This window comes from Rhamphochromis longiceps, linkage group LG20 (genome assembly GCF_057381845.1).
Source record: "Rhamphochromis longiceps isolate RC_006_pf linkage group LG20, R_longiceps_female_GT1.1, whole genome shotgun sequence".
Classification (NCBI taxonomy): Eukaryota; Metazoa; Chordata; class Actinopteri; order Cichliformes; family Cichlidae; genus Rhamphochromis; species Rhamphochromis longiceps.
In genome coordinates this window covers 23,401,670-23,428,388 of record NC_140576.1, presented here as the reverse complement: position 1 = coordinate 23,428,388, position 26,719 = coordinate 23,401,670, and the positions used below count along the sequence as shown (strand labels likewise).

General features: G+C 38.6%; 1 protein-coding gene across 2 annotated transcripts in view; it reads left to right on the top strand.

Annotated features, from left to right (window-relative positions):
• LOC146645351 (metabotropic glutamate receptor 4-like) overlaps positions 1-26,719 on the top strand; it is a 226,903-nt gene that overhangs the window by 183,990 nt on the left and 16,194 nt on the right. For both annotated transcript variants that reach the window (XM_085394975.1, XM_085394974.1), the window contains 4 exons: positions 1,190-1,344; positions 1,662-1,802; positions 15,665-15,865; positions 25,951-26,087. In XM_085394975.1, the coding sequence (XP_085251101.1) occupies positions 1,190-1,344; positions 1,662-1,802; positions 15,665-15,865; positions 25,951-26,087 (634 nt within the window). The remainder of the gene's footprint in view (positions 1-1,189; positions 1,345-1,661; positions 1,803-15,664; positions 15,866-25,950; positions 26,088-26,719) is intronic.

The following is a 26,719-nucleotide window of genomic DNA, read 5'->3' as shown; positions in this document are numbered from 1 at the left end:
AATGTAACATTGAATTTTATTAATTGGTTAGTTTGTGCATCATTTTGTCATTTTCAACACCTGAAATTTATGTTTGACTTTACCACAGGTAAATAAAATTGCAGTGCTTCTATAATAAATATGTTTACATCAGCACTAAATTAAACGGCAGTGTTTAATGTAAAATGTGACCAAGTGATCAAAAAGCAAGAAATGCAAGTAACAAAGAAAAAACAACCAAAATATCAGATTTGTTGGCAAACTAGCTATATAAAGATTTTTACTTCAACATAATTCAGATTTTAGACCTTGTAAATACCATTTAAATTGAGTTTGGAACTGAACCTGGACTGTGAAAATAAATAGGAAGTGTAGGTGCTCATTCATGATCGCGAATCAGTGCCTCTTTACTTCATACTGCATTATTTTATATTATACTTCTCAGTCTGTGTATTCATATCACCATTACTGTAATCTCCTGACAGTGAAAAAAAAAAATCGATTTCTCTTTTTTTCTACATGGTGGGCATAATTGCATTTTAAGACATGCTCATTTCACTAAATGTTGGGAGACCAGACTCAGAAAAAATCATTACCAGTCAAATATAAAACCTCGCAGTCATAAAACTAAAGTAAAGAAACAAAGTTAGCTGGATGAGTCACTGCTTGCCAAGTCATTTTTTTTACAAAGGTAAAAAAATGCTAACATTATACCCTAGTTTTACTTCAACTCGAATTCATGCGAAAACAACATGCACTGTGAAAATCTGAGTAAGCTGGTGGACACTTTTTGTGCTATATAAGGGCTGGTGTAAGAGTTGGTAGCTTTTCACATGCCAGGTGGCTGTGCTTAAATTTTATGTCACTATGCTTTCTCGATGCAACTCTGCTGCTGCAGCAGAGCTTCTTGGCAGTTTTTTATGACTCCCCAAACTTACATCCATTGGCAACAAGCCTGGACAAATGTGGCAGGGGTATCATTCTGCCACAGCCAAGAAGAATTCCACTGCACTGGGAAGGAATAGTGATTCTATGATGGCTTTTCAATTTTGCTAAACTGCCTGAGTATAAAACTTTGTCTTAGAATACTCTAGTCATGAAACAGCCTGATTAAACACAGTATGAACATATGTGTAGGAAATATATCAGAGAACAGCATTATTTCTATGGAACAAGTAAACATTACTTTATTTTTTTGTTTGTTTCAAAGGCGTCTCCTTCAAGCAGCTAAGAAGGCCAATCAGACAGGCCATTTCATCTGGGTAGGTTCAGACAGCTGGGGATCCAAAATTTCACCAATACTGCACCAAGAAGAGATGGCAGAGGGTGCTGTCACCATTCTACCCAAACGACAGTCCATCAAAGGTATCTGCACTGCCAAACTCTACCTCAATGCTCAAAATATTTAATTTTCTTTGAAGAAAATCTTAGTTTGAAGTAAATTCTGTATTAATACTTGCACTTTACTGCATATTGTTGGTGTATGTTTGCCTCCTTTAGTAATCTCCATTCTACCTTGAAGATACCAGATTTGACAAAAACAATTTTTAAAATCAGGGCTTTACAGTGTTGATAATTGCCTTTGTCACCTCAGTAAAAGGTTAACTCTTAATGTTCACTTTTGAAAAATTTTGGATTACCATTAACTGAATTTGTGCTGTTGCTGTTGGATTTGATTTCAGGTTTCGATCGCTACTTCATCAGCCGAACGCTAGAGAATAACAGAAGAAATATCTGGTTTGCAGAGTTTTGGGAGAATAACTTCCAATGCAAGCTCAGTCGTCATGCTATGAAGAAAGGATCTGGTATCAAAAAATGTACAAGTGAGTCAACATTTATTGACAGAGAGGGCACTCTGTCAATGTACAGCTCTTGATCAATGGCCAAGTTTATTGACTGGTTCTGCTGTGAATACATTGTGCGTTTGTGTGTGTGTGTGTGCGCGCGCGTGCGTGTGCGTAAGTAGCATGCACTGCTAAATTTATTTGTCATCAGGGAGAATGCAATCAGACTCTTCTAATTTAGGCTAAATGTAATGGGTGTGGATAAGTGAATGGGAATCTCTAATTTTCCAACAGAAATTAATGTGGCTGGCTAGTTCAATCTGCAGTGAGTGACAATGGCAATCACAAAGCTATACCACCAGATGTGCTGAAAATATAATCAATACTAAATCCAGTTGTCCCATTAGAAACAAGCTTTCAGGTCATTAAAATCAGTAGGTTATCCAGGCCTGTTTGCCACAGAAAAGAAGTAGTTTAAATCTGGCACCTTTAATACTTGTAGGCAATCAGTTTCTGAAATAGCTGCCTATATATATATTAAAGGATCTTACATAATCAAACACAAAAAGCCATTACTAAAAAGGCTGACTGTTCTATACAACTGAGATATGTTCAATGCCCATCTATTGAGCCTTGATGACTAAAGACACTCTGTGAGTGATAATTGCAGCTGGGGATAGAAAATGAGGGTTGTGTCTTGTCATTTCCTTTTAAAACAGGCAATATTACATTAACTCCCCTTTACACAGTGATTGGCCAGCTGTGTGACGGCGTGAAATTATCATGGTTTCAGTGTCTCTTACAAGATCATTTTCTTTCTCTCATTACAGAAAAAAATTGTCGTGTTTCTTATTTACAGCAACACTCTAAATGACCTCCAAGAAATTGCAAAACCAAAAAATGTTATTGTCATTTAACCTACAAATCTTCTTAAGATGTACCTGCTTGGAACAACACTGTCCCCTTTTGATAGATCAATACATCATACAAAATAATTGTTTGTAAGCATAATACACTTCTAGTCCACTTATATAAACTGCTTAGAGCTTGGATGTAAATCCAACCTATTAATCAGCTTCAGTGATATTTTCATATGACAACATTAGAACAATGACAAAATGTGAAACCTGATAAACCCACAGAGAAAAACCTCCACTCGTTTTTTTTAAATCAAGCTTGTGTTTTGTTCATTTTCACTATTCTTAAAACAGTAGTTTTCTAATTATCAATTAATTCTATATTGTGATCAAATATGTCCTAGGCATGGTCACTACCTAATTAAATGTGACTTGTTTCCTTAGAAACAAGTTATGAAGAATCAGAATTTATTCAGTAGAATTGGTTATAGGTTATAGAATGGTATAGAACATAGGATATATAGGACTTTGACTACAACAAGGTAAAAAAAAAATCAGCAAAAACACTGCCTTAACTTCTAGCAACTAATCAGTGCAGTGCAACCAAAAACTTGTATGAGTGAGGGAAAATGAGAAGGTAATTTGATATAAAACTGGATGCTAAAAAAAGAAGAAGGAGGAAAATTCATTCTAGCACAATCAGATTCTCAGTGGAATCAATGACTCAAGATCTGACATAGAAACAGTCTCATGCTAATGTCAGTTTAATGGTTGTATTCATGTCAGGTGCCATTACCAGGAAAAAGCAGAAAGCTGGGTAATCTCAATACTCTAATGTGCATGAGAAAAATCAAATTCAGAGCCACCAAATTTCAGGACATTAATGATGGTTCTTTATAAATGACGAACTGAAAAGTGTCTGTTATGGCACCAAGATTCAGAATTAGACTCATGTATTACGTAGACACGTCTTATCCTATTTTCATTGCATCAGTTTAACAATAACAATTCAGATTAATGTCTAAAACATTGGTCACCTCATTTAGAAGTATGCTAAACATGTCATATACAGTAAATTGTTCTGGACGAGATGCCTGCGTGGTCACAATTATGCATTCTGTGACTGCTTTCTGCAGAAAAAAGTGACTGTCATCTTGCGTTTTGCAAGCTAAACACAATTCTTTCATTTGGAAAGATAAAGACAGTTTATGCGTTTTTGTAAAGTATGTAACTTTGTTACAGCTGCATTTTTGTATTTCGTTATTTCATCATTGTATTTCATTAGCAGTATAATGCATAACTACCTATTTCTAAAGTGTGTGGTAACAGTAAAGTTCAACAATATAATTTCAGGATTTTCCCTCCCACCAGGCGATGACGGCTTTTGTCTTAATTCCAGGTGATGTAGAACGCAGCAACCTCAAAATGCCACCAAATAACAAAGGAACACATTAAATTAGTAAAACAGAACATGAGCTTGAACATGCAAGTTAAACAGTACCACGGTGACTTATTTATAGTCTCTTAACAACACTGTGTTCTTGGTAAAACAGAGAGATGCTTCAAACAATCCACACTTTCATGAGATTTCTGTATTTATCTGTTGTCATGGTGGCTGCTCTTGAGCTAAATTGCTGCTGCCCCTTTCTTCCTCTGAGTAGCCTCCAAGGTACAGCAAATTTTACGGGCAAGAGTTGCAGTAATTTCACTCAGATTCTTTTGTAAGTACTGTCACTACTACCCATTGTTACTTTTGCAAGAACAATCATTTCCTGTTCCCACTTCAAGAGTTTCTTAGTCACTGGAACACTCAACTGTAACATATCAACATGTGTGAGTTATCAAGAAACATCTTACAACAAACAAAAGGAAATAATTTAACCCTTAAAACCCTGTTGTTCCTGTGACTGCTTTTTATAAATTGGAGCTATGTGATATCACTCAAAAAAGATCTGTGAAAAAATAACCAACCAACCATCAATATGATTAGTTGAGCATGTAATTATCCCATTTGTATGATATCAAAGCATTTAATCACACAATGCAAGTTACTGACAAGTGATTTATGTACCATAACAGCAGGGTAGTAGTAGGTCATCTTCCACAACCAAAGCATTAAAGGATATTTGAGTTAGTGTGCAGGGGAAACAACGGAGAGTGTAGGTATGATTCACATTCTACTGCTGTCCTCATTCCCAGTGTTCTTGTATCTGTTGCCACAAAGGACAAGGTTTATTTTGCAGCTTCAGATCCACATTGTCACCTCCGAGCCACAGGTCATTTTACTGTTACATTCAACAACAAAGCCTTATAGAAAGCTACCTGTAAACAGCCGATAAACTGAGACTATACTGTCCTCCAGTTTCCCCACTGTTTCTGCCATTATCAGTTCCATGTTTGGTGTCACTGATACTTGGAGGTCCCAGAACAGAGCCATACCACCAAATATAAATTACAGCAGATAGAAAAACAATCTGTGCTGACAGAATGCAGTTTAAAATGATGTTGGCAGACAATAGAAAATTTAACCAGCCACAATTCTTGAAAATCTTCAAAACAATATCGCAGAAAGAGGAAAAGCAGCACACACATTTTGCTGCATTTTAGTTAGTTTTTTTTTTTTACACTCTCCACAAAACTTGAATACGTTTTAGGTCACATTTATCCTCTTTCATAGGGTCCCGTATTTTTATAATCACCAGTTTAAAAAAAAATAAAAAATCTTACTAAAACTTTGGACAGTTTTTTTGGGGGGGGTTTTTGAGGGGGGGGGGGGGGGTTGTTTTGCACACAACCATAAAAAGCACCATAATACTCCCAGTTACAGAAACTAATTAGACCCCATAGGAAATCTGAAAGGTTCACATGTGAAATGCTGAATTTGCAGAATTCAACTTTGCCTTCTGAGCTATTCACACTTCACTGTACTTAACAGTATTTCATGCTAGTGAACCGTAAAACATGATCCTGTTTTGCAGAGCAGGATGAACAAGAAATGGCTGTGAAAAAGCATAGACTTGTGAAAGGAGACAAGTCAGTCATAGCAGAGAGACACTGCACAGTATGATACAATTATACTTACCAGTAATGAGCAGGGAAATATGAATCATAATTTCTTTAGGGTGAACAGACACTCTAGTCCTCAAATCTGCCACAAATACTGTTACAAAGCCATGACACAGCACTGTTTCTTTACTTGTCTATTTGCTAAGTCCCTGGGCAAGATACTGAAACCTAAGTTGAACCTGATGCATCCATCAGTGTGAAGAAGACTTGAAGAGTGAAAAGCTCAAATTGAGTAGAAAGGTGCTAAATCAGAACGTTGGAAGCTAAAGTCAGGGAAGCCCAGAGATTGGTCCAGGATGAAAAAGAGGTACAAGATGTCCAAAACTCAGACTCAAGAAACTGCCAAAGCAAGGCTCACAGCTTTGGGCACAAGGCTGAAGAGATATGCCAGAGAAGCTGAGGTCAACAGAATAAATGACCTGTCCTCCAAAAAGCACTCTCAACTACAAGGGAACACTAATACAAGGGCAGAGCTGAAACTGAGCAATATTGGTTGAACATCTGGAATAAAGCAGATGTTCAAGCAGACCACAGCAACCTCCCTCCAGGTCCAACCAGACAAACTAACCAGAGCACTGCCTGGATTTGCAACAAGAAAGCCTATGATTCAATGTCCCACACATGTATATTAGAGTGCTTCAATCCATTCAACAGGAACTGTGAAATAAAACACAGTTGTTGTCTTGTACAACTCCAAGGTACAAGTTACCATCAAGAGTTGAATATACAGTGGGGCAAAAAAGTATTTAGTCAGCCACCGATTGTGCAAGTTCCCCCACCTAAAATGATGACAGAGGTCAGTAATTTGCACCAGAGGTACACTTCAACTGTGAGAGACAGAATGTGAAAAAAAAAAATCCATGAATTCACATGGTAGGATTTGTAAAGAATTTATTCGTAAATCAGGGTGGAAAATAAGTATTTGGTCAATAACAAAAATACAACTCAATACTTTGTAACATAACCTTTGTTGGCAATAACAGAGGTCAAACGTTTACTATAGGTCTTTACCAGGTTTGCACACACAGTAGCTGGTATTTTGGCCCATTCCTCCATGCAGATCTTCTCGAGAGCAGTGATGTTTTGGGGCTGTCGCCGAGCAACACGGACTTTCAACTCCCGCCACAGATTTTCTATGGGGTTGAGGTCTGGAGACTGGCTAGGCCACTCCAGGACTTTCAAATGCTTCTTACGGAGCCACTCCTTTGTTGCCCGGGTGGTGTGTTTTGGATCATTGTCATGTTGGAAGACCCAGCCTCATTTCATCTTCAAAGTTCTCACTGATGGAAGGAGGTTTTGGCTCAAAATCTCACGATACATGGCCCCATTCATTCTGTCCTTAACACGGATCAGTCGTCCTGTCCCCTTGGCAGAAAAACAGCCCCATAGCATGATGTTTCCACCCCCATGCTTTACAGTAGGTATGGTGTTCTTGGGATGCAACTCAGTATTCTTCTTCCTCCAAACACGACGAGTTGAGTTTATACCAAAAAGTTCTACTTTGGTTTCATCTGACCACATGACATTCTCCCAATCCTCTGCTGTATCATCCATGTGCTCTCTGGCAAACTTCAGACGGGCCTGGACATGCACTGGCTTCAGCAGCGGAACACGTCTGGCACTGCGGGATTTGATTCCCTGCTGTTGTAGTGTGTTACTGATGGTGACCTTTGTTACTTTGGTCCCAGCTCTCTGCAGGTCATTCACCAGGTCCCCCTGTGTGGTTCTGGGATCTTTGCTCACCGTTCTCATGATCATTTTGACCCCACGGGATGAGATCTTGCGTGGAGCCCCAGATCGAGGGAGATTATCAGTGGTCTTGTATGTCTTCCATTTTCTGATGATTGCTCCCACAGTTGATTTTTTCACACCAAGCTGCTTGCCTATTGTAGATTCACTCTTCCCAGTCTGGTGCAGGTCTACAATACTTTTCCTGGTGTCCTTCGAAAGCTCTTTGGTCTTGGCCATGGCGGAGTTTGGATTCTGACTGTTTGAGGCTGTGGACAGGTGTCTTTTATACAGATGATGAGTTCAAACAGGTGCCATTCATACAGGTAACGAGTGGGGGACAGAAAAGCTTCTTACAGAAGACGTTACAGGTCTGTGAGAGCCAGAGATTTTCCTTGTTTGAGGTGACCAAATACTTATTTTCCACCCTAATTTACGAATAAATTCTTTACAAATCCTACCATGTGGATTCATGGATTTTTTTTCACATTCTGTCTCTCACAGCTGAATTGTACCTCTGGTGCAAATTACTGACCTCTGTCATCATTTTAGGTGGGGGAACTTGCACAATCGGTGGCTGACTAAATACTTTTTTGCCCCACTGTACCAAGGTGATGCACTGCCCCCATTGCTGTTCTGCATAGACGTTAACCCCGTAAGTCAGGTCATCGCTAAGAGTGGATACTGATATAGAATTAGGAGTGGAGTCACCATCAGCCACATCCTGCACATGGATGACATCAAGCTGCATTCCAGAAGTGAGATATTGACTCAGCTCACAAGGATCTACAGCAAGGACATCAGGATGTCATTTGGACAGGATATGTGTGGCTGAATGGTTGCAAAGAAAGTGGAGGTGATCTGGACTGAAGGGACGAAGCTACTAGAATGCAGAAGAGCAGATAGACAGGACATCTAAACATATTTGAGTATCCCACAGGCCAGTGGGAACTATGATAAAGATGTACCAAGGTCAGTCACAGCCAAATACTTCCCGAAAGTCTTTGGTACGAATAAGATCCAAGCCATCAATACATACACTCTACCAGTAATCAGATACCCCAGTGGAAGAATAAACTGGCTACAAGAGGAGATGGAGGCCACTGATGTGAAGGCATGAAAACTCCTCACAGTGCATGGATGTCTCTACCTGATATCTAGCAGCAGTTGTCAAGGAGCAGAAAACCGCAGTTGTGATAGATGTGGCAATCCTATGCACTTCCAAGTCCTAGGAGCTAAAGGAACAACTGTAGCAGTTGCACAAGACCTGAAATAGAGTGTATGTGAATATATACACTTTATATGTGTGTGTGTGTGTGTGTGTGTGTGTGTGTGTGTGTGTGTGTGTGTGTGTGTGTGTGTTTAAACAGTTAAGACATTTTATTCAGCATTTCCACTAATTAATGTTTTCTTAGTGGGCTTTTGGCAAAGATAACAGCTTCAGCAGGTGCACTGCTTCTTCTTGACGTCATTTCAGCACATGTTGAGGGTCACAGTTGGAGTGAGGCAAACTGGCTTGAGTCATTCTATTGCTTTGTATCCCTGCAGACATGAGTCATCAAGGCTAGCAGCCACAAATACATGTCTGCCTGCCTGCCTGCTCAATTGTCTGAATTCCATTGCTCGATGAAAACATCAAGAACACACAATACAACTAAACAGTGTGTGACAGCTCTTTGATTGTCTTGGGATCATAGGCAAATGTCAAGCTTTGGATTAAAGATCAAGTACAGGAACAAAATTAATTTTTTTCTCTCTGTCGAGAAAATATTGACTAGCTCGGAAACAACCAAAGGGGATATCCCATTTTATAAATCATTTAATTTATCCACATTTTTATACAAATCTGTTATATTGAATTATTGTTTAAAAGAATGATAGGAAGGGAGAACTACAATATCCATTGATTGCAGCTGCGGCAGTGATTTGGTGATTACGACAATGCTTTTTAATTACAACAGGAAATTGGCAGAGGTTTGTAATCCTTCATGGACATTGCCATTTTTCGAGATATAGTCTATATTTTAAGATAAGGAGGGTGGCAATACACTAGATTAGAAAAGAAATGTGATAGCTACTGTTATGATACTTTTTTGTTATATCCAAGATACTAAAAACTGGGTATCTGCGACATGAAAAAACAAAAATGACTGAAAACCAACTAATATTTAGGTTTACTGTCTGTCTTTGGTACATTAACAAATCTGAAAACCCTCAAACTGTCATGGTAGCAATGTTTTAGTTTTTAGTTCATCCAGGTATGAGTTACATCTCAGTTTTTTTGTGCTCCCCTGATGGAAATATGGTGCTGCTATGCTGTACCTCATCAAGGCTGCAGAGCAGAACAATAACTACTGTCGCCAGCTGCAGTCCAATATGGTGGCATTGGAGTTGGAGCTAGATCATTTAAAAGAGTGTGTGTGTCTTGTTTTGCACACATGTTCAAGTATGTTTGTGTGCCTATGCCTCACTGCCACTACAAATACTCTTAGTCTGTGAAACACTGCATTTACACAACGTAATAGTACCGAATGATCTCAGCAGCCTATACAGTGACCATAAGTTCCAAGGGAATACATGCCTCAGTCACCCAACACCTATATAGTTAGTAACTATATAAGAAAAAAAGCAAGAAATCCAAGAGTTCTGTGTTGTGTCAAACTTTAGAGTGGGAGCATATGGTTTATATTAAGCCATCAAAATTTGTATACATTCTCATTCTTTCATTTTTCAGCTGTTTTGTGTGTTGTGGGCAGAAATCTGCAAGAAACAAAATGATGGAGAATACAAACAGCCAGTGTGAACATTTTAGATACATTTTAAACCAGATGTAAACAAAAGCGACATAATTAATAACTTGTACTCTAATGTAGCTAAAAGAGTAAAAACAAATGTATCCTATATAGACAGTAATGTAGCACTAAAGCTGCTTGAATTGTAAAGCTTTATATTTACAATATATAGCGGGCAGCACTGTATCCTTACAAGAAAGCACAATAAGTACATTAGTTGGGCAGATATCCCAACTAATGACTAGCATGATAATGAAAGAAAGCAGATCATAAAATCAGATTTTTGCTTTAGCCTTCACCTGGAATGAAAGAGGACAAACAAAGAAAATTTACCTTTAATCAAAAGAACATTGTGAGCAAGAGCATACAGGATGATCTGGAGCTTTCTTGAGTAATATTCTTTCAGAATTTCAGGGTTTGCCTTTATAGAAACTCCTCAAGCACTGATTAAAGGATACAGTTGCAAGGTTTCATCTTCACTCGCATTAATGCTTGTTTTGCACTGGTGACCTTACTGCTGCACAACTCAACATGCAGTTACTGTTTTCCCCTCAATTTTTTAGTCAGAAAAGCTGCCTAAACCTTAAAAGTAAACATCATAATATTTGTGAAGGAATGGTATCTGTTAAAGTAAGATCAAATATGCTACCTTGTTAAGGATTTCTATATAGATGGAACTAATGAGACATGAGTTCCCCATATATTTTTACCCAAACAGTTCAAACAGTTTTAACCAATAGCAATATGGATAACAATAACATTACTTAGTTTTTTTGTGATAATAATTAATGTGTGAGTATTTGCGCTTTCCAAATTACAAAGAAAGATGTCAGTGAGCCACTCATTGATCTGATAGTGAACTTGGAAGCAATTTCCCCAACAGACATTATATAATATACATTATATTAACCATTTAAATCAGGAATGGGCAATTGATTTTCCAAAGTTGCCACATGAGAAACTGACTGTTTTGGCAGCACCAATAAACTGACCTCAAATTTGCTCAATGTTAACTTTATCTCTTTATAAACTATTGGTAAGGCAATGAAAATGTAAAATAGGCATAGTAAAAATCAACATTTACAAAAATCATTGCAAGACTTAACTTTATACAAAGTGCTGTTGCTGTTTTGTTTGTAGGTTAATTACTTCAGTTCTTTTTTTCCCTGTTCAGTGAGAGTCTGTTTAAACTCAGGTTCAGTGAAGTACAGCGGACAGATGATTGTCACTGTTAGAGACTCTGTATCTGCATTTGTATTTGTTTCATTCCTCAGAATGTTTGTTTATTTCCAAAGAGAAAACAAAAAAACATATTCTGTGCATTTGTCCTTACATAAGGAAAGTTTTCCTCTATGAAAGAAGAATGAAAATCCAACAGCGATCCTGGCTCAAAATGCTCTGCCAGCAGTGACTCTGACTACAGGTCGATGAGATCTTGCAGAACATTACTGGATGCATTATCCACACTGCAAGTGAAGGGAGAGGAAATCATGTGCATTTCACTCTGAACTGTTTTGAAGTCTTCAAATCCCCATGAAATCTCATCAAGAAGGGCTCCTAACGTAAAACAGTACCAGCCGTGGTGATCAGCCAATGGTATGGCTTCTTTCACTGTTGATATGCAAGTAAGAATGTTGCTGCCCAACAGGCTTGACAGAAACAGCAACTTTCTCATGAAAACCTTGCCTAAGCTATACGTTTGATGTGCAGCCCTTGCCTATCAGTTTGGTATTTAACTGCTTCATGAGTGCACATCAGTAACAAATCAGTGATTTACCTTCAATCTGAGAGCTGAGAAATGTCAATGGCTTTCTTCTCACAAAGCTCTTAAATTCCTGCTCTCAGGTTGCATATATTTGTTTTTGGTTTTTTAGCATTTTATTACCTGACAGCTGTATGGTAGCCTATGTCTCCATGCAAGCTGTTTCATAATTACATGGAACAAACTGTCTGTGACACAGTGCTATTACACTGACGAAGTTAGCTATTTTAGTTACATCAATCACATGGTTAAATTTTAGCACTAGCAGAAAACCTGGTGTATAATACAGTACAAACATATCAATTAAACTTCTCATTTTAGTCATTTCTGCTTTAAAAACCATTTGTAGTAACACCTACCATTTTCAGCCTTAGCTTATCCAAGCATGCAACTACTTTCTTGAACTTGCATGCAGAATTTTCTTTTATTGCACACATTATCACAGAGCCAGGAAGGAAAAGTTTAAACTGTCCACTTAGTTTTTCAGCTGAAGTTCCAGATTCCCTTCAGTGTCTTTACATCTAGCTATTTTTCACCTGGAGGGGCACATTCATAAATGCTTGTTTTTTTTCCTCAGCACACTTTTCACAGTTTGCTAAACATTGTCTGATCAGCTCCCCATTAACAATAGCTCAGTATTTTGTGTAATTTTGTTGGAAATCACATAGTTGGTCTTGAGCACTCCATCCCTGGATGTGTAAAACGTGTTGTCCTTGTTGCTTCTGCAGCTTTGCAGGAAAAGGTTTAGATGTCCGTTCCTGCTCTGCATCAATAAAGTTCTTGTTTTTCTCTGTGTGTTCAGTCTCATAATGTTGAATCAAATCCTTAAACACAACCATCTGCTCTCCACAAACTAAGCATATGGCTTTACCTCTCACTTCAGTAAAAAAATACTTAGAAGTCTTTGTTTTGTTTAAAACTCTACATTCTCCATTAATCTCTATTTTTAATGTGATTCCCCCCCCCAAAAAAAAAAAAAAAAATCACAAAAAACTGTAACATATTATAGAAATATTATAGTCAGTCCTCTACAGGAGGTTAATTATCACTGTCATATCACACATTACTATGTGTATATTTTGCACTGAGTGCACACAGAAAAACACCACTCTAACTGCATAAATCACATAAGGCACACATACCATGCCCACACATTTGAAGAGATACATTTTCCAATCCCTTTTTCATTATTTGCAAATCTCCTCTAGAAATGTATGAACAAAGTATGAAAGCACAGAATCAACATGTAAAACATAGCTGCAAGTAGCAATGGTCAGGGTCGACCAAGACTGAACTATTAACATTTACCTCCTTCAAAGAGAAAATATTTTAGCAAGTACTGCAGTTAGGAGACAGTGGAGCAAATCATAAAGACTGTTGATTACAAGTTAGAAAGGTTTTGGAACTTACTTATTACAGCATTACCTATGGGTACAACTTTTAGAGTCTGGGAATTTAAAAACTTTTTTTTTTTTGCACAAGCACCTAGTATTAGAAACAATTACTATAGTGTTCCTACAATATGGCTACTTGGATCCATAATCATAATCTTTAGATTACTTAATTGGTTCTTAAAATATAAGGCATAATAATTATTAATAGCTTAAAATAAGAGAACTGTGACTTCTTTGACACTCCTCCTTGGATGTGCTTTAACCACAATTGAAAGAAATGTCACAAAGTATACAAAGTCCTCTCCCTTAATGATTGCGAGCGGATAATTTAAATTCGATTTTTGATGTAATTATTATCAAATGTCAGAGCAAAAACAACTCTTCTGTTATTGTGAAACAGCTTGCAAATGCGCAGCACACACATTTGCAACTCTAATTGATTATTACTTTTTTGCTAATTTTCCACATTGTGTTGTTGTCATTAGCCATTAGTGGGAATTATACTTTGAAGTCTTTTTCGAGAAGAGATTGAAAAACATTTTCTTCTCATGCTGAGCAGAATTCAAAACCAGACGATCTAATTGTTGTAAAAATGCATTAACCTTTCAAAACATAAAGAGACGGGGTGACACAAACCATCTACTGAGCTAATGAAAATGAACCTCAACTAAAGGTTGTCAGGTTTCAGTGTGATTTGAACAAGCTGTCACCACAAAGAAAAATAAAGTGTCACGTTATACGTACTTTCAACAGTCACTTTTCTTTCCTGTCATATTTTCTGAGATTGTTTTGCAATACGCTCTAATTCATGTTCTTTTAAAAGCTGAGCATCTCCTAAAAGATATTTGTCACATTCTGTGCAGGTGAGGACAATTACACTGCACACAATTAATTTCAGGTTGTTAAAATTCAGACAGTAATCCTCCTTCAATTGTAGGCAGCAGAAAATTACCAACCATCACAAAGAGAAAAGATGTGCTCAAATGTGTTTCAAATAAACGGCTGGTTAAATTAGTGCACACGAGGTATGTCTATCGACTCTCTTCTTCGGAGCAGCACTAAAATCTATTGGAACAAAATGTGAGACTAACAGACAGAAGTTTAGAGGGTTAGTTTTAGATTTGCAGGTGAATGTAAGACATTTGGCTCCCCTGTTACCCCATAACAAAGACACATACCTCAAGGCAATATAACAGTTATCAACAGGCTTCTTCCATGATATTTGCCTAAAACTTTAATGATAAACAAGCTAATGTGCTGTAAACTCACTTTTTTCTCTCACGATACCTTTAAAGGTTCAAACTTTAAACCTTGCAATTAAACCCCTGTACATTCTGATTGTTGCACACTTCACTTAAAACAGCAACAGTGTCTAACTGCTATTTTTTTATGCTTGACCTACTTTGTAGTACACTGGATGATAAAAAGGATTAAGCTGCTAACTGAAATCTTACTTACAGAGAAGACAACCTTAGTTAAGATTGATATACACCTGTCATAACTAATTGCATTAAAACTAAAGAATGATTAGAACTCTCTTACCATCTCTACCTTTCCTTCCCTGTCACTCAACCACTCTGAACGCATGATTAATGTGCAATAGGTAACATATAATGTTGTGGGGATAAACACTAAGAAAACATATGGATAAACAACTGCAACATACCTTGCCTTATCAAGCAACATAAACTTTTCCTTAGTTTAAAAGATAAAAACTCATTTCAATTAACATCTTTGCATGATGCAAAGTCTATCTAAAGCAGTGCAAAAGGCAAATGAGGTTATACGAGTCTTGTCGAATATTCCTGAGTTGGTCTAATCAGTGATCAACAGGCCGTAAAGAGAAAGGCTTCACAAGAGAGCATTTTGGATTCTGTGGAAAGAGATTCTGCACAATTCAGTGCCATTCTCTTTCAAAATCCATCTAGTGGAAAAAAGACTCTTTCACAATTGAGCATTCCGGCTTCTTGAAAGGTTATAATTTGCTTGATTTAAACATTAGCAATCATTCTTATTTTATTTTTTCCACTGATTACCAAGCAGCTCTTTTGTTCTAAATATGATGGTTTTTCATATCAAAGATTCTAGTCATGACTGTCTTTCAAGATTGCAGCAACTCAGCCAGTAAAACACAGCATGGAAACCTAAGTAAAACATATAAATTAAAGTAAGCAGTGAGCATAATCAACTTGTTTTTTTGTTTTTTGTTTTAAAAAAAATTCATTTATGGAGTTAGTTTTAGGTTTGGATTTAACAAATTCTTATTTTTTATTTTTTTAATCTTGTTATTGTTTTCTTTCAGACCATGAGCGGATCGGAAAAGATTCATCATATGAACAGGAGGGGAAGGTTCAGTTTGTTATAGATGCAGTGTACGCAATGGCTCACGCTCTACATAATATGCACAAAGACCTCTGTCCTGGAAAAGTTGGCCTTTGCTCCAAGATGGACACTATCAATGGCACACTGCTTCTCAAATATATCCGCAGTGTCAACTTTACAGGTATGTATTCCTAATTCTGATAAAGCACATAACCCTAACCCATTTTGCCGTGTGAAAACAAGATGGACATGAAAGTCTGGGAAGTATTTTCAGCTAAAGTATCAAATAAAATGAAATGTCTTTCCTTATAAACAATATTTATCATAGGGATGTGTCAATATATCAGTCAACCATCAAAACAGGACCAGAATACCTTATAGATGTGAGTAGTACACAACTTTTTGGTGCATTTTTGGGTTCACTAGCATATTTGTGCAGAGCCTTTAGTTATATACTATGCAGTGGTCTCAAATTATCAGGCGTCTGAAAGTAAATTATTTCCAGGAAGTACTGAGGCTGAGATCCGTAGGAGGATTGACAATCACCAGCAGAACAGCATGTTTTATCATGGTTGATGATGTGCAGGAACTGCGCTTTGTGAGATTTCCTGCCTTATCATGTAAGCATTGAATTGCCCACACAGGAGATCTGCTGCTTTAAGTACACTTGCTGCTTAAAATTATATGTAAATGAGAGTGGGAAGCACGTTAACATAAGGCACAACAGAAATGGGCATCGGTAGTTTTCCAGTAGTTGTCCAATGTAAAGTGTCACTGGCAAAAACAGGATGCAGTTGTCTCTGAGACAGAAAGAGATATGAGTTGATTACATTTAACGTAGCTTCATGACTATCCCTGAACTGTGACGGTGTATGATTTGAGGGAAATCCTGTTGTGCTTATAAAACTTTATAAAGGTCACAAAAACTGGAATTTTTCAGACTTTAGTAAGCAAATGTCAATACATATTTCGTCGAGTTGTTCTTACTTCTCAACCTGCTGCCTCCATAGTGTAGTGGTTAACATATTCATTTAACAAGTGAAAGGTTGCTGAAGCAGTTCTAGCCAGGAAAACAAATCCTTTCGTCAGGAAGGGAGCAGCTAATAAAGTAGCTTTTTCTCAAACTCAGAAGTTCAGCTTCTCTCTGTCTCTTTATAAAACTGTAATACTTAAACGTAGAGAAATACTGTTTACCACTAGCTGACCCAAGACAAAAAAATGGATTTCATCTGGTTTCAGCATGTGATTAAAACTGCCACTGTTATTTGCATAATTTCACAAAAGCCTGTATAATGACACTATGAAGTAGATCCGACCTTACCGTATTAAAAAAAGGTACATATATACACAGCATGGGCATGAAGATAATCTTGTAGTTTGCAAAGATTGAATAAACAACATATGAAAATTTGAGGTCTACCTTAGGTCAGTGTAAGTAGTTATAACAGCTTGAGTTAATTATATGACAAGAGAAGAGGGCCATGCAATCAAGCAGAATGCAACATGAGTGGTCTGACACAGTCTCCACCTGCTCCACCCTCACAGATAATTATATAGTAATGGACACATTTATTTCTATGACAATTATAGAGTGGGATCTTTTGGTCAGGGATAATCATTCTACAGCTAAGTATGTGACAAGAATAATATACAGTAAATTACACAATTAAGAAAGTTGTCGATGAAGCAAAAGAAAATCTGCTCCACTTCTTTGGAATCCAGACGTCAGTTGCTAACGTATCTGTCTGGAGCTTGGCCAGTAGCTTCGATGAATCCTACTCTTAGTGTTTATAAGCGGGATGCTTTCACACATAAAATGCTTACATTCAATTCACATAGACCTCTAGTGGCTGTAGGAATTACACAGTTCAGTTACACATTTCAATCACTTGCAAATGAAGTAAACAACACTGCCGCGTCTTATAAATAATTCCTCTCAAGGGGTGGGGAATAAATACGCATTTTTTAAGTTAATGTGTTGGAAGAAGAAAAAAATGAGCAAGCATAAATATCTGAACAGCACTGACAAGGACCTGATTCTAAAAGCTAGATAAAGATATTCTTAGGTTTTCCTTATCTTGGAAGTACCAAGTTTGGTAACTACCTTTAAAAATAAGTCCAACTGGCTACAGGGTCATGAGCACCCAAGATTCAATAAATGATAAAGGCTGGAAAGGCTGGGACTATTGCACACCATAAACTTTTAATGAAAACCTTGGGCAAGAGATAGCTGTAGGATGCACTGCAAAAAAGGTAAGCTGACTGTGGCAGTGTGATATTCTGGATAATCTCCTTCTGGTAAACTCTGGGTCCTGGCATGTGGCATGAGGCATGTGGATTATATAAATATTGTTGCCGACCACATATACCAAATCATTTTTACCTCAACCCATTATTTATTTTCTCACCAATTGTCAAGAGCACCTGTGTCACATCAGCAAAATCACTTACTAGAGAATTTGACTTCTTTTACCTTCAGAACTGCTTTAATTGTTCATGGCATAGAGTCAAAATAGTGTGAGATTTTGTTCTATTTTGACACAATATTTTTCACATTTATGACATGAATTTACCATTCCACCTCACCCCAAAGGCGATTTGGAAACTAGAGACTTCACTGTCATGTTCAAGAAACCCGTTTAAGATTATTTGAGCTTTGTGACATGCACATTATCTCGCTGGAAAAGCCAGTCAGAAGATAGGTACACTGTGGTCATAAACATTGTCAGAAACACTACTCAGGGCTTTCTTTAATCTTTACTACTACTATTTTAGTACTAAAATGTATTACGAAAATATAACACACAACATTCTACTAGAACAACCAAAACATACAGTTGATACAAAGTATGATGGATCCATGCTTTCACATTGTTTACACCCTACCATTCAAATGTTGCAGCAAAAACTGAAACTCATCAGTCAACGCAACATTTTTCCAATCTCCTGTTGCTGAGCTCTGTTTCCTGTTCACAGCTGACACAAGTAACATCTAGTGTGGTCTTCTGCGGCTTTAATCCTTCAAGCTTTGATGTGTTGTTCTCAGAGATGCTCTTCCACCTACATTGATTGTAACAAGTAGTTATTTAAGTTCATTTTGTCTTCCTATCCTATCAAAGCAGATATCAGTGAGGTATTTCGCACAGAGAATTCCTAGATAATGGAAAATAGATAAAGGATGCCATGTATAGTAAACTAAAAATAATGTACCACTGTAAACTGATGATGCAAATCAAAGTAAAGAAGAATCTAAGTTTAAAGGCATTCTCTTCTTCTCATTCTGTTCACATCTGTCGACAGCAGAACAATTCTCTTTACTAGATGATTTTCAGACCATAATCTTTATTGTAGAATTTGTTGTGCAGAAAGATCACAGTAGATGAGCATTTCCTGAAATACCCAGGCTGTGAGTCCAAGCTCCAGTCAAAATAATCGTTCTTTCCCATTCTTATGATGAGTTTTAACTTCAGCAGTTCATTTTGAGCATGTCTAAATGCAATGAGTTGCTGCTATGCAATTGGGTTATTAGATATTCGCATTGACAAGCAGTTGGGTGGGTGTACTTAATAAAGTGGCCGGCAAGTGTATTTTTGTCGTAGCTGCTCAATTGTTTTTGTGCTCTAAATGGTACAGCATTCCAGCCTTAATTTCAAGTGCATGACCTTTTCGCTGTACCTGTCTCCTGATTTGCCAGATTCCCTTCCATGCATTATGTGATTTTTACCTAATAACTACATAGGTGTTCTCTGATGGTAGTTGTCTGTTTGTAATGGAATTTGCCATACTGCAAAATTGTTCAGGAATTGTTTCAGAAAAATGAAAAAGAGTTCAAGGTGTTAACCTGGCCTCCAAATTCCCCAAAGAAAGGAATTAAAAATGTAAGTCCTTGGTTTGTTTTTTCATTTCCTACAGACAACCATTATTTGCTTTTAACAACCTTTTCTTGACTCAACCAAGTACAAAGTAAGGATTTTAAACACAAAACACCCCCTTAGCCTCCTACTGTAAATACAGTAGCAAACAGCAGTTATTAAAGACCAACAATCTGCTCCATCTGTAAAACAGATGACAAAATTATATGATATACCAGACAGGCATCCAACTGCCCAGTGATTAGTCAGGGCCTAAATTTTGTGTCTGTTTGACTTAAGCAAACATGAACTCATTCGTTCTTGTCAAGGATAGTAAAGTTTAACTTGACTCTTGTGTTTGCAGCTTCCAGTTTTCATCCCTGATGGATACTGAAAGGAAACACTGCAGAACTCAGGAAATTTGTCTGTCAAAAGTGTTTGTGAGTGTGCTTATTACTGTGCAAGGAGGTCAATCCATATTTGTGCAAAATTAAACAAATGGAATAGGTAAAGACATTGTTTAGATTTGTATCCAGGAGTCATCTTTGGTTAGTTCTAAAAGATCAATCCTCATAGCACCATAAAACTTTAATCAGCAATGCTATATGTATAGATGTGCAGTACAAAATTAGTGTTCTTCAAATCTTTATGCATTATTTTATTCATGGTTTTATGTTACTGGAAGGTTTGTCAGCACTGAAGCCATCGGATTTTCAACAGCGATGGCTAGAAAATCAATGCTTCACATTACCGGAATCCTGCCTAGCTCGCTTTGCTTTTAAGAGTCTTTCAGTTCACAGAATCGGAGCCTAAAAGCTCTGAACAATGTCAGCATCCATATGATCCCTGTGTATTATGGGAATTTTCTATAGACATACACGCTGACTAAAGGATACCCAAAACTTTACAAATATTGTACATGAAATTGATACTTTTTGATCCATGATTATTATCTATTATAAAGTGAAATAAATTGATATTGGTTAGATTTAAGAAAAAGTCCAAACTTAATTCTGTTTAATACTATTTTTCCGTTTAGCGTTATAAAGTAAACCTCGCAGACCATAAATCTGATAGTAGGTAAGTAATATTAAACATGTCATAATTAAATATTTGTCTTTTAGTCTGGGGTTTCAACATAGCTATTTATACAGTATGTTTCAAATTGTCAAAGGAATTACTCCAAGTTCTGTTTCTTACGGTCTCCTGTGGTGGTGTGTCTATTAACAGCCCAGAGAGTGGGTCTGGGAAGAAAAGATAACCCAAAAGCAGTCAACAGGCATTGCATTTACACTGACACATAAGAGGATGGGAGGGCACAACAGTCAGTGGAGGGTATTATTTACATGTCGGTGTTAAACAGAGACAATGGTATCAAGGGTCTGGAAGTCAACAGTGGAGTAACAAAATCAAATAAATAAACAAATAACACAAAGGTGAAAAGGTCAAATTTTCATATACACTAGGGCCGAACAGCTACCTTCTGGTTACAATATTGCAACCAGGAACAACAGAATGTTAAAAGCAAAAGATTAAGAGAAGTGACTCTCTGTCGATATTCCTGACCAAAATGCTATTTGTTAGGAGGTTTAGTCAGTGCAAATAGGGTTATGCAGAAGTTTATGAGTTTTTGGGAGGATTTTTTTATCACTTGTCAGATAAAGCATGTCTCATATCTTCAGAGCGACATATCAAGTTAAAATACGAAAACTTGGGAAATTTTATATCTTTATATATTCCAGAAAATATCACAAACAGTAATATATTACTCTCAATCCAGGACTGACGTTCATGCGTGGTATGGAGGGAATTTTAAACTTCACTGATGTATGCTTAGACTGCTCATTTTTCTGTTTGTTTATTAGCCAGAATACACCAACACTAGCATGACAAATTTCACAAAACATACTGTAGATGTGGAGCAAATCATATGTAGTGTTGATCTGGATCGTATTCTTAAAAATGTTCAAGTATAACAAATTTAAGCTTGCAGTGTGTGTATATACCATAATAACAGATCTTAAGCAAAACACCAAACTGTGATGGTCTGATACTATTTGAAAGACTACATTATTCTTGAGCCCAGTGTCATAAAAGACAATAAAAGCTGAAGAGTAAATACCATCCATCCATCCATCCTCATCCGCTTTGTCCGGGGCCGGGTCGCGGGGGCAGCAGCCTAAGCAAAGAGGCCCAGACCTCCCTCTCCCCAGCCACCTCCTCCAGCTTATCCGGGGGAATACCAAGGCGTTCCCAGGCCAGCCGAGAGATATAATCTCTCCAGCGTGTCCTGGGTCTGCCCCGGGGCCTCCTCCCGGTGGGACATGCCTGGAACACCTCACCCAGGAGGCGCCCAGGGGGCATCCTTGTCAGATGCCCGAACCACCTCAGCTGGCTCCTTTCGATGTGGAGCAGCAGCTGCTCTACTCTGAGCCCCTCCCGGATGGCCGAACTTCTCACCCTATCTCTAAGGGAGAGGCCAGCCACCCTTCGGAGGAAGCTCATTTCTGCCGCTTGTATCCGCGATCTCGTTCTTTCGGTCACTACCCACAGCTCGTGGCCATAGGTGAGGGTAGGGACGTAGACCGACCGGTAAATTGAGAGCTTCGCTTTTACACTCAGCTCCCTCTTCACCACGACGGACCGGTGCAGCGTCCGCATTACTGCAGCTGCAGCCCCAATCCGTCTGTCGATCTCCGGCTCCCTTCTCCCATCACTCGCGAACAAGACCCCGAGATACTTGAACTCCTCCACTTGGGGCAGGAACTCATCCCCGACCCGGAGTGGGCACTCCACCCTTTTCCGGCTGAGAACCATGGCCTCAGATTTGGAGGTGCTGATCCTCATTCCCGCTGCTTCACACTCGGCTCCAGTGCGAGCTGGAGGCCCTCACCCGATGAAGCCAACAGAACCACATCATCTGCAAAAATCAGAGATGAGATTCTGAGGCCACCAAAGCGAAAGCCCTCCGCCACTTGGCTGCACCTAGAAATCCTGTCCATAAAAATTATGAACAGAACCGGTGACAAAGGGCAGCCCTGGCGGAGCCCATCACCCACCGGGAACGAGTCCGACTTATTGCCGGCAATGCGAACCAAGCTCTTGCAACGGTTGTATAGGGATCGAATGGCCCGTAGCAATGGGCCAGACACCCCATATTCCCGCAACACCTCCCACAGGACACCCCGAGGGACACGGTCAAATGCCTTCTCCAAGTCCACAAAACACATGTAGACTGGTTGGGCAAACTCCCATGCACCCTCAAGTATCCTGGAGAGGATAAAGAGCTGGTCCAGTGTTCCGCGACCAGGACGGAAACCGCATTGTTCCTCCTGTATCAGAGGTTCGACTAACGGACGGACTCTCCTTTCCAGCACCCTGGCATAGACTTTCCCAGGGAGGCTGAGGAGTGTGATCCCCCTGTAGTTGGAACACACCCTCCGGTCCCCTTTCTTAAAGATGGGGACCACCACCCCGGTCTGCCAGTCCACAGGTACTGCCCCTGATCTCCACGCAACATTGCAGAGGCGTGTCAACCAGGACAGCCCTACAACGTCCAGAGCCTTCAGGAACTCGGGGCGGACCTCATCAACACCAGGGGCTCTGCCACCAAGGAGTTGTTTAACTGCCTCAGTGACCTCGCCCCCGGAAATTGGCGGGTCATTCCCCTCATCCCCAGACTCTGCTTCCTCCTCGGAAGACGTGTCAGTGGGATTAAGGAGGTCCTCGAAGTATTCCTTCCACCGCCTGACAATTTTCTCAGTCGACGTCAGCAGCGCTCCGCCAGCACTATACACAGTGCAGGTAGAGCACCGCTTTCCCCTCCTGAGACGTCTGACGGTTTGCCAGAATCTCTTCGAGGCAGTCCGAAAGTCCGAAGAGTAAATACTGAAAAGATAATCAGCAACACCTTGGGGCCCTTAATCTGGCAAATTGATTCGATAATAACCATCGAAAGGTGGTCTGGGAACTGTAGCGTCAGTTCTTGCAGTACAGAAAGCCATGCAACTGGAAAGCAGTACTGTCCTTAGATTTTTTTGTAATGTGATTTAAAAAAAGATGAAGCAAGAAATAAAGTTCACTAAGATGGCATCAATGGTCAATGGTCAATGGTAACTTTATTGTCCCTGATGGGAAATTGATTCGCAGTATGTCAAAACAAACAACAAACATACAACCAACACATCACGTACACTCATTAAAAAAATACTATAATATAATATAAGCCTGATAAAACAACCTAGATATTCCATCGAAAAAAGTGCAATGTGCAATGGCAACAACACTTACAATTTAGTGTTGTTAATTAAGATAATAGCACTAGGTACAAATGACAATTTGTGTCGCTTTGTCTTCACTGCAGTCATTTTATAACGACGACCTGATGGAAGCAGTTGAAAATCGTTAAAGAGAGGATGATCTGAACACAACAGGACAGAAGTTGCCTTCCTCAGCACCTGCCTGTTATAAAAGTCCACAAGCAGGACCTGAGACCTCCCTAAAATCTTGCCCGCCACTTTAACCAGATTGTTAAGTCTGGTCTTATTATCCATGGACATACTACCGTACCAAGCAATGATACAGAAAGTTAAAACAGATTCAATAAAACTTTTATAAAAGAGAGTCATCATTTCAGATGAAACATTAAAACCTCTCAACCTCCTTAAAAAGTACAGTCTTTGTTGGGCCTTTTTCACTGTAGCAGCAAGATGTGACTCAAAGGACAGGGTCTTATCAAGAACAACCCCCAAGTACTTGTAACTATCCACCATTTCAATGGCTGCACCATTTACCACTGTAAGCTCAGGATGAGGGGATGACTTCCTGAAATCTATAACCATGTCCTTGGTTTTCAAGGTGTTAATCATTAAGAAGGACTGATCACACCATGAAACAAACTCCTCCACAACAGGCCCATGGGAATCCTCTTCACCATGAAGGAGGCTTACAATGACTGTGTCATCTGCGTATTTGATGAAATGCCTATTGGCCTGTGTGCTGCGACAGTCATTAGTGTACAAAATATACAAAAGAGGAGAGAGACAACAACCTTGTGGTGAGCCAGTGGAAGAGTTCAGCTGTTTGGAAAAACAGCCGTTTACTCTCACACACTGAGATCTATCAGTTAAGAAGTCCAAGATCCAACCAACGAGATTAAAATCAACGACGCCAAGCATTTAATGCCAAAAATGCAAACGTCATAGTGACGCAACAAAAGAATATTGGATACTGCCCACGTTTCAAATGACCTGCAATGTGAGTACTTGTTAATCATGCCCATGCATTAATGTATTATCCATTTGATTTCCATGTTAGTAAGAAACACTTAGACTCAGTCTTCAGTTTCCTCAAAATGTAGCTCTCCCAAGATGTGAAACTAATTGATTAAGGCAATCAAATTAGTGGAAATACACATCCTACTCAAATTTCTTCTATTGCTGAGGTGAGCAAGAAAATCTTCATAATTGCAATTACTGCCTGCTGTTGTCTCAGACATGCTCTCTGGTTGATACACCAGGATGACACTAATGCAATTACGTTCTATGGATTTTGATTAGACCTCTGACAAACACAAATCTGCACTGGTGGAGAGAATACATCTGGTCTAATGGCTTGACTCACAGGTTTCCAAATCTGGCTAACAGGTTCAAACAACAATCAACAATCAATAGTGTGACCTATTAAAAAAGAACAAAACACTCAAACAAACAATTCCCTTTTTGGTTATCACAGAGGACAGTACAGTCAATACTTGTGGAACATGATAAACTCCCGCTAGTGCTGGAAAACACTGTCAAGCGTCTGCATGATTTTTATGTTATATGTTAAAGAATTTCTGACTAGTGTCAGATTTCATTAAATGAGAAAAAACAAATATGGTATACCAAACAGCCAAACTGAGATACCATTATTGGTTCATTTATAAGTGAGGTGGCGGGCTCTCATCACTAATTCTGTAAATCTTCAACTCCTTAAAACACAATTTTATAACAAGTTGAAGCGCAAGAGGGGATTGTAGGTTGGCTCGGAAAGAAAAGCAGGGACACGAGAGAGACCTCAAAGTGGTAATCAAAATCAGTGCTGTCATTCGTTAGCACTCTGAGTGGGGACCTAGTGGATAACACTCAATGGGGCAATAAGCAGAATGAAAGAGTGTGAAATGATACGGGAACATGAACAGACAGCAGCCCTGGCCCTTCTCAGAGGACCTGGAGAACATGCCTGTCAACATCTATTTTGCTGCAGTCATTAACACTATAGCAGCACAAAGTTGAAGTTCCCCTTGCAACCTCATTTAATTTGAAAATCAAACCTTGAATTTTTATGGCAATGTTCAACACTGGATTTCAGCTTTAACAGTATCCTCTTTAAAACAAAATAACTACACTGCTTTTTTTGCCTTTATGTTCTTTAGGAATTGCTGGCACCCCTGTGGTCTTCAATGAGAATGGAGATGCTCCTGGTCGTTATGAAATCTACCAATACCAGATAACAAAAAACACCACAGAATACAAAATCATTGGTCACTGGACAGATCAACTCCACCTAGACGTATGTATTTTTAAACTGTTAGGTATGTCTGAAATATCGTATGCTTTCTTCTAATGTTCATTAATAATTGAACTTTTAAAAAGTTCCACAAAGTATGAGTTAACATTAAAGTTCAATTTTTAAAGTTGAAGTTAAAAAAAAAACACCTGGCTTTGAAACTATAATCACTTGTTTCAACTACTGGACAGACTGAGAAACTGAAAAAAAATTCCACATTGTGAACACTGTTTGCAAGTGCTTGCTGGCAGTTGACTTCAAAGTTATATGTGATATGCTAAAAACCTCCATATGATTGGTTTGGTTGATAGAAAATTGCCTTGGTCACCTGTAGTGTTCATGGAAGATGTTAATTTGTCCACAAACACCCACCCACTACTTGCTAAACTGTACTGAAACTGTGGTGTATAAGACACTTTTATGCTAACCGTATACCAAGTCACACTGCCAGTCCAAGCGACACCACAATGGCAGTGCACACCAACAGATGTGACATAATTTTTAGCTTTGAACAATCGTTCATTTCTCTATTTTTGTAACCTGGTGCGTTGGACCGGTGCCACAGCAGCTGGGTTGAAAACATAAGTGTGCAATCACGTCTTTTTCTTTCTTTTTTTTACCGTCATTTTAATAAT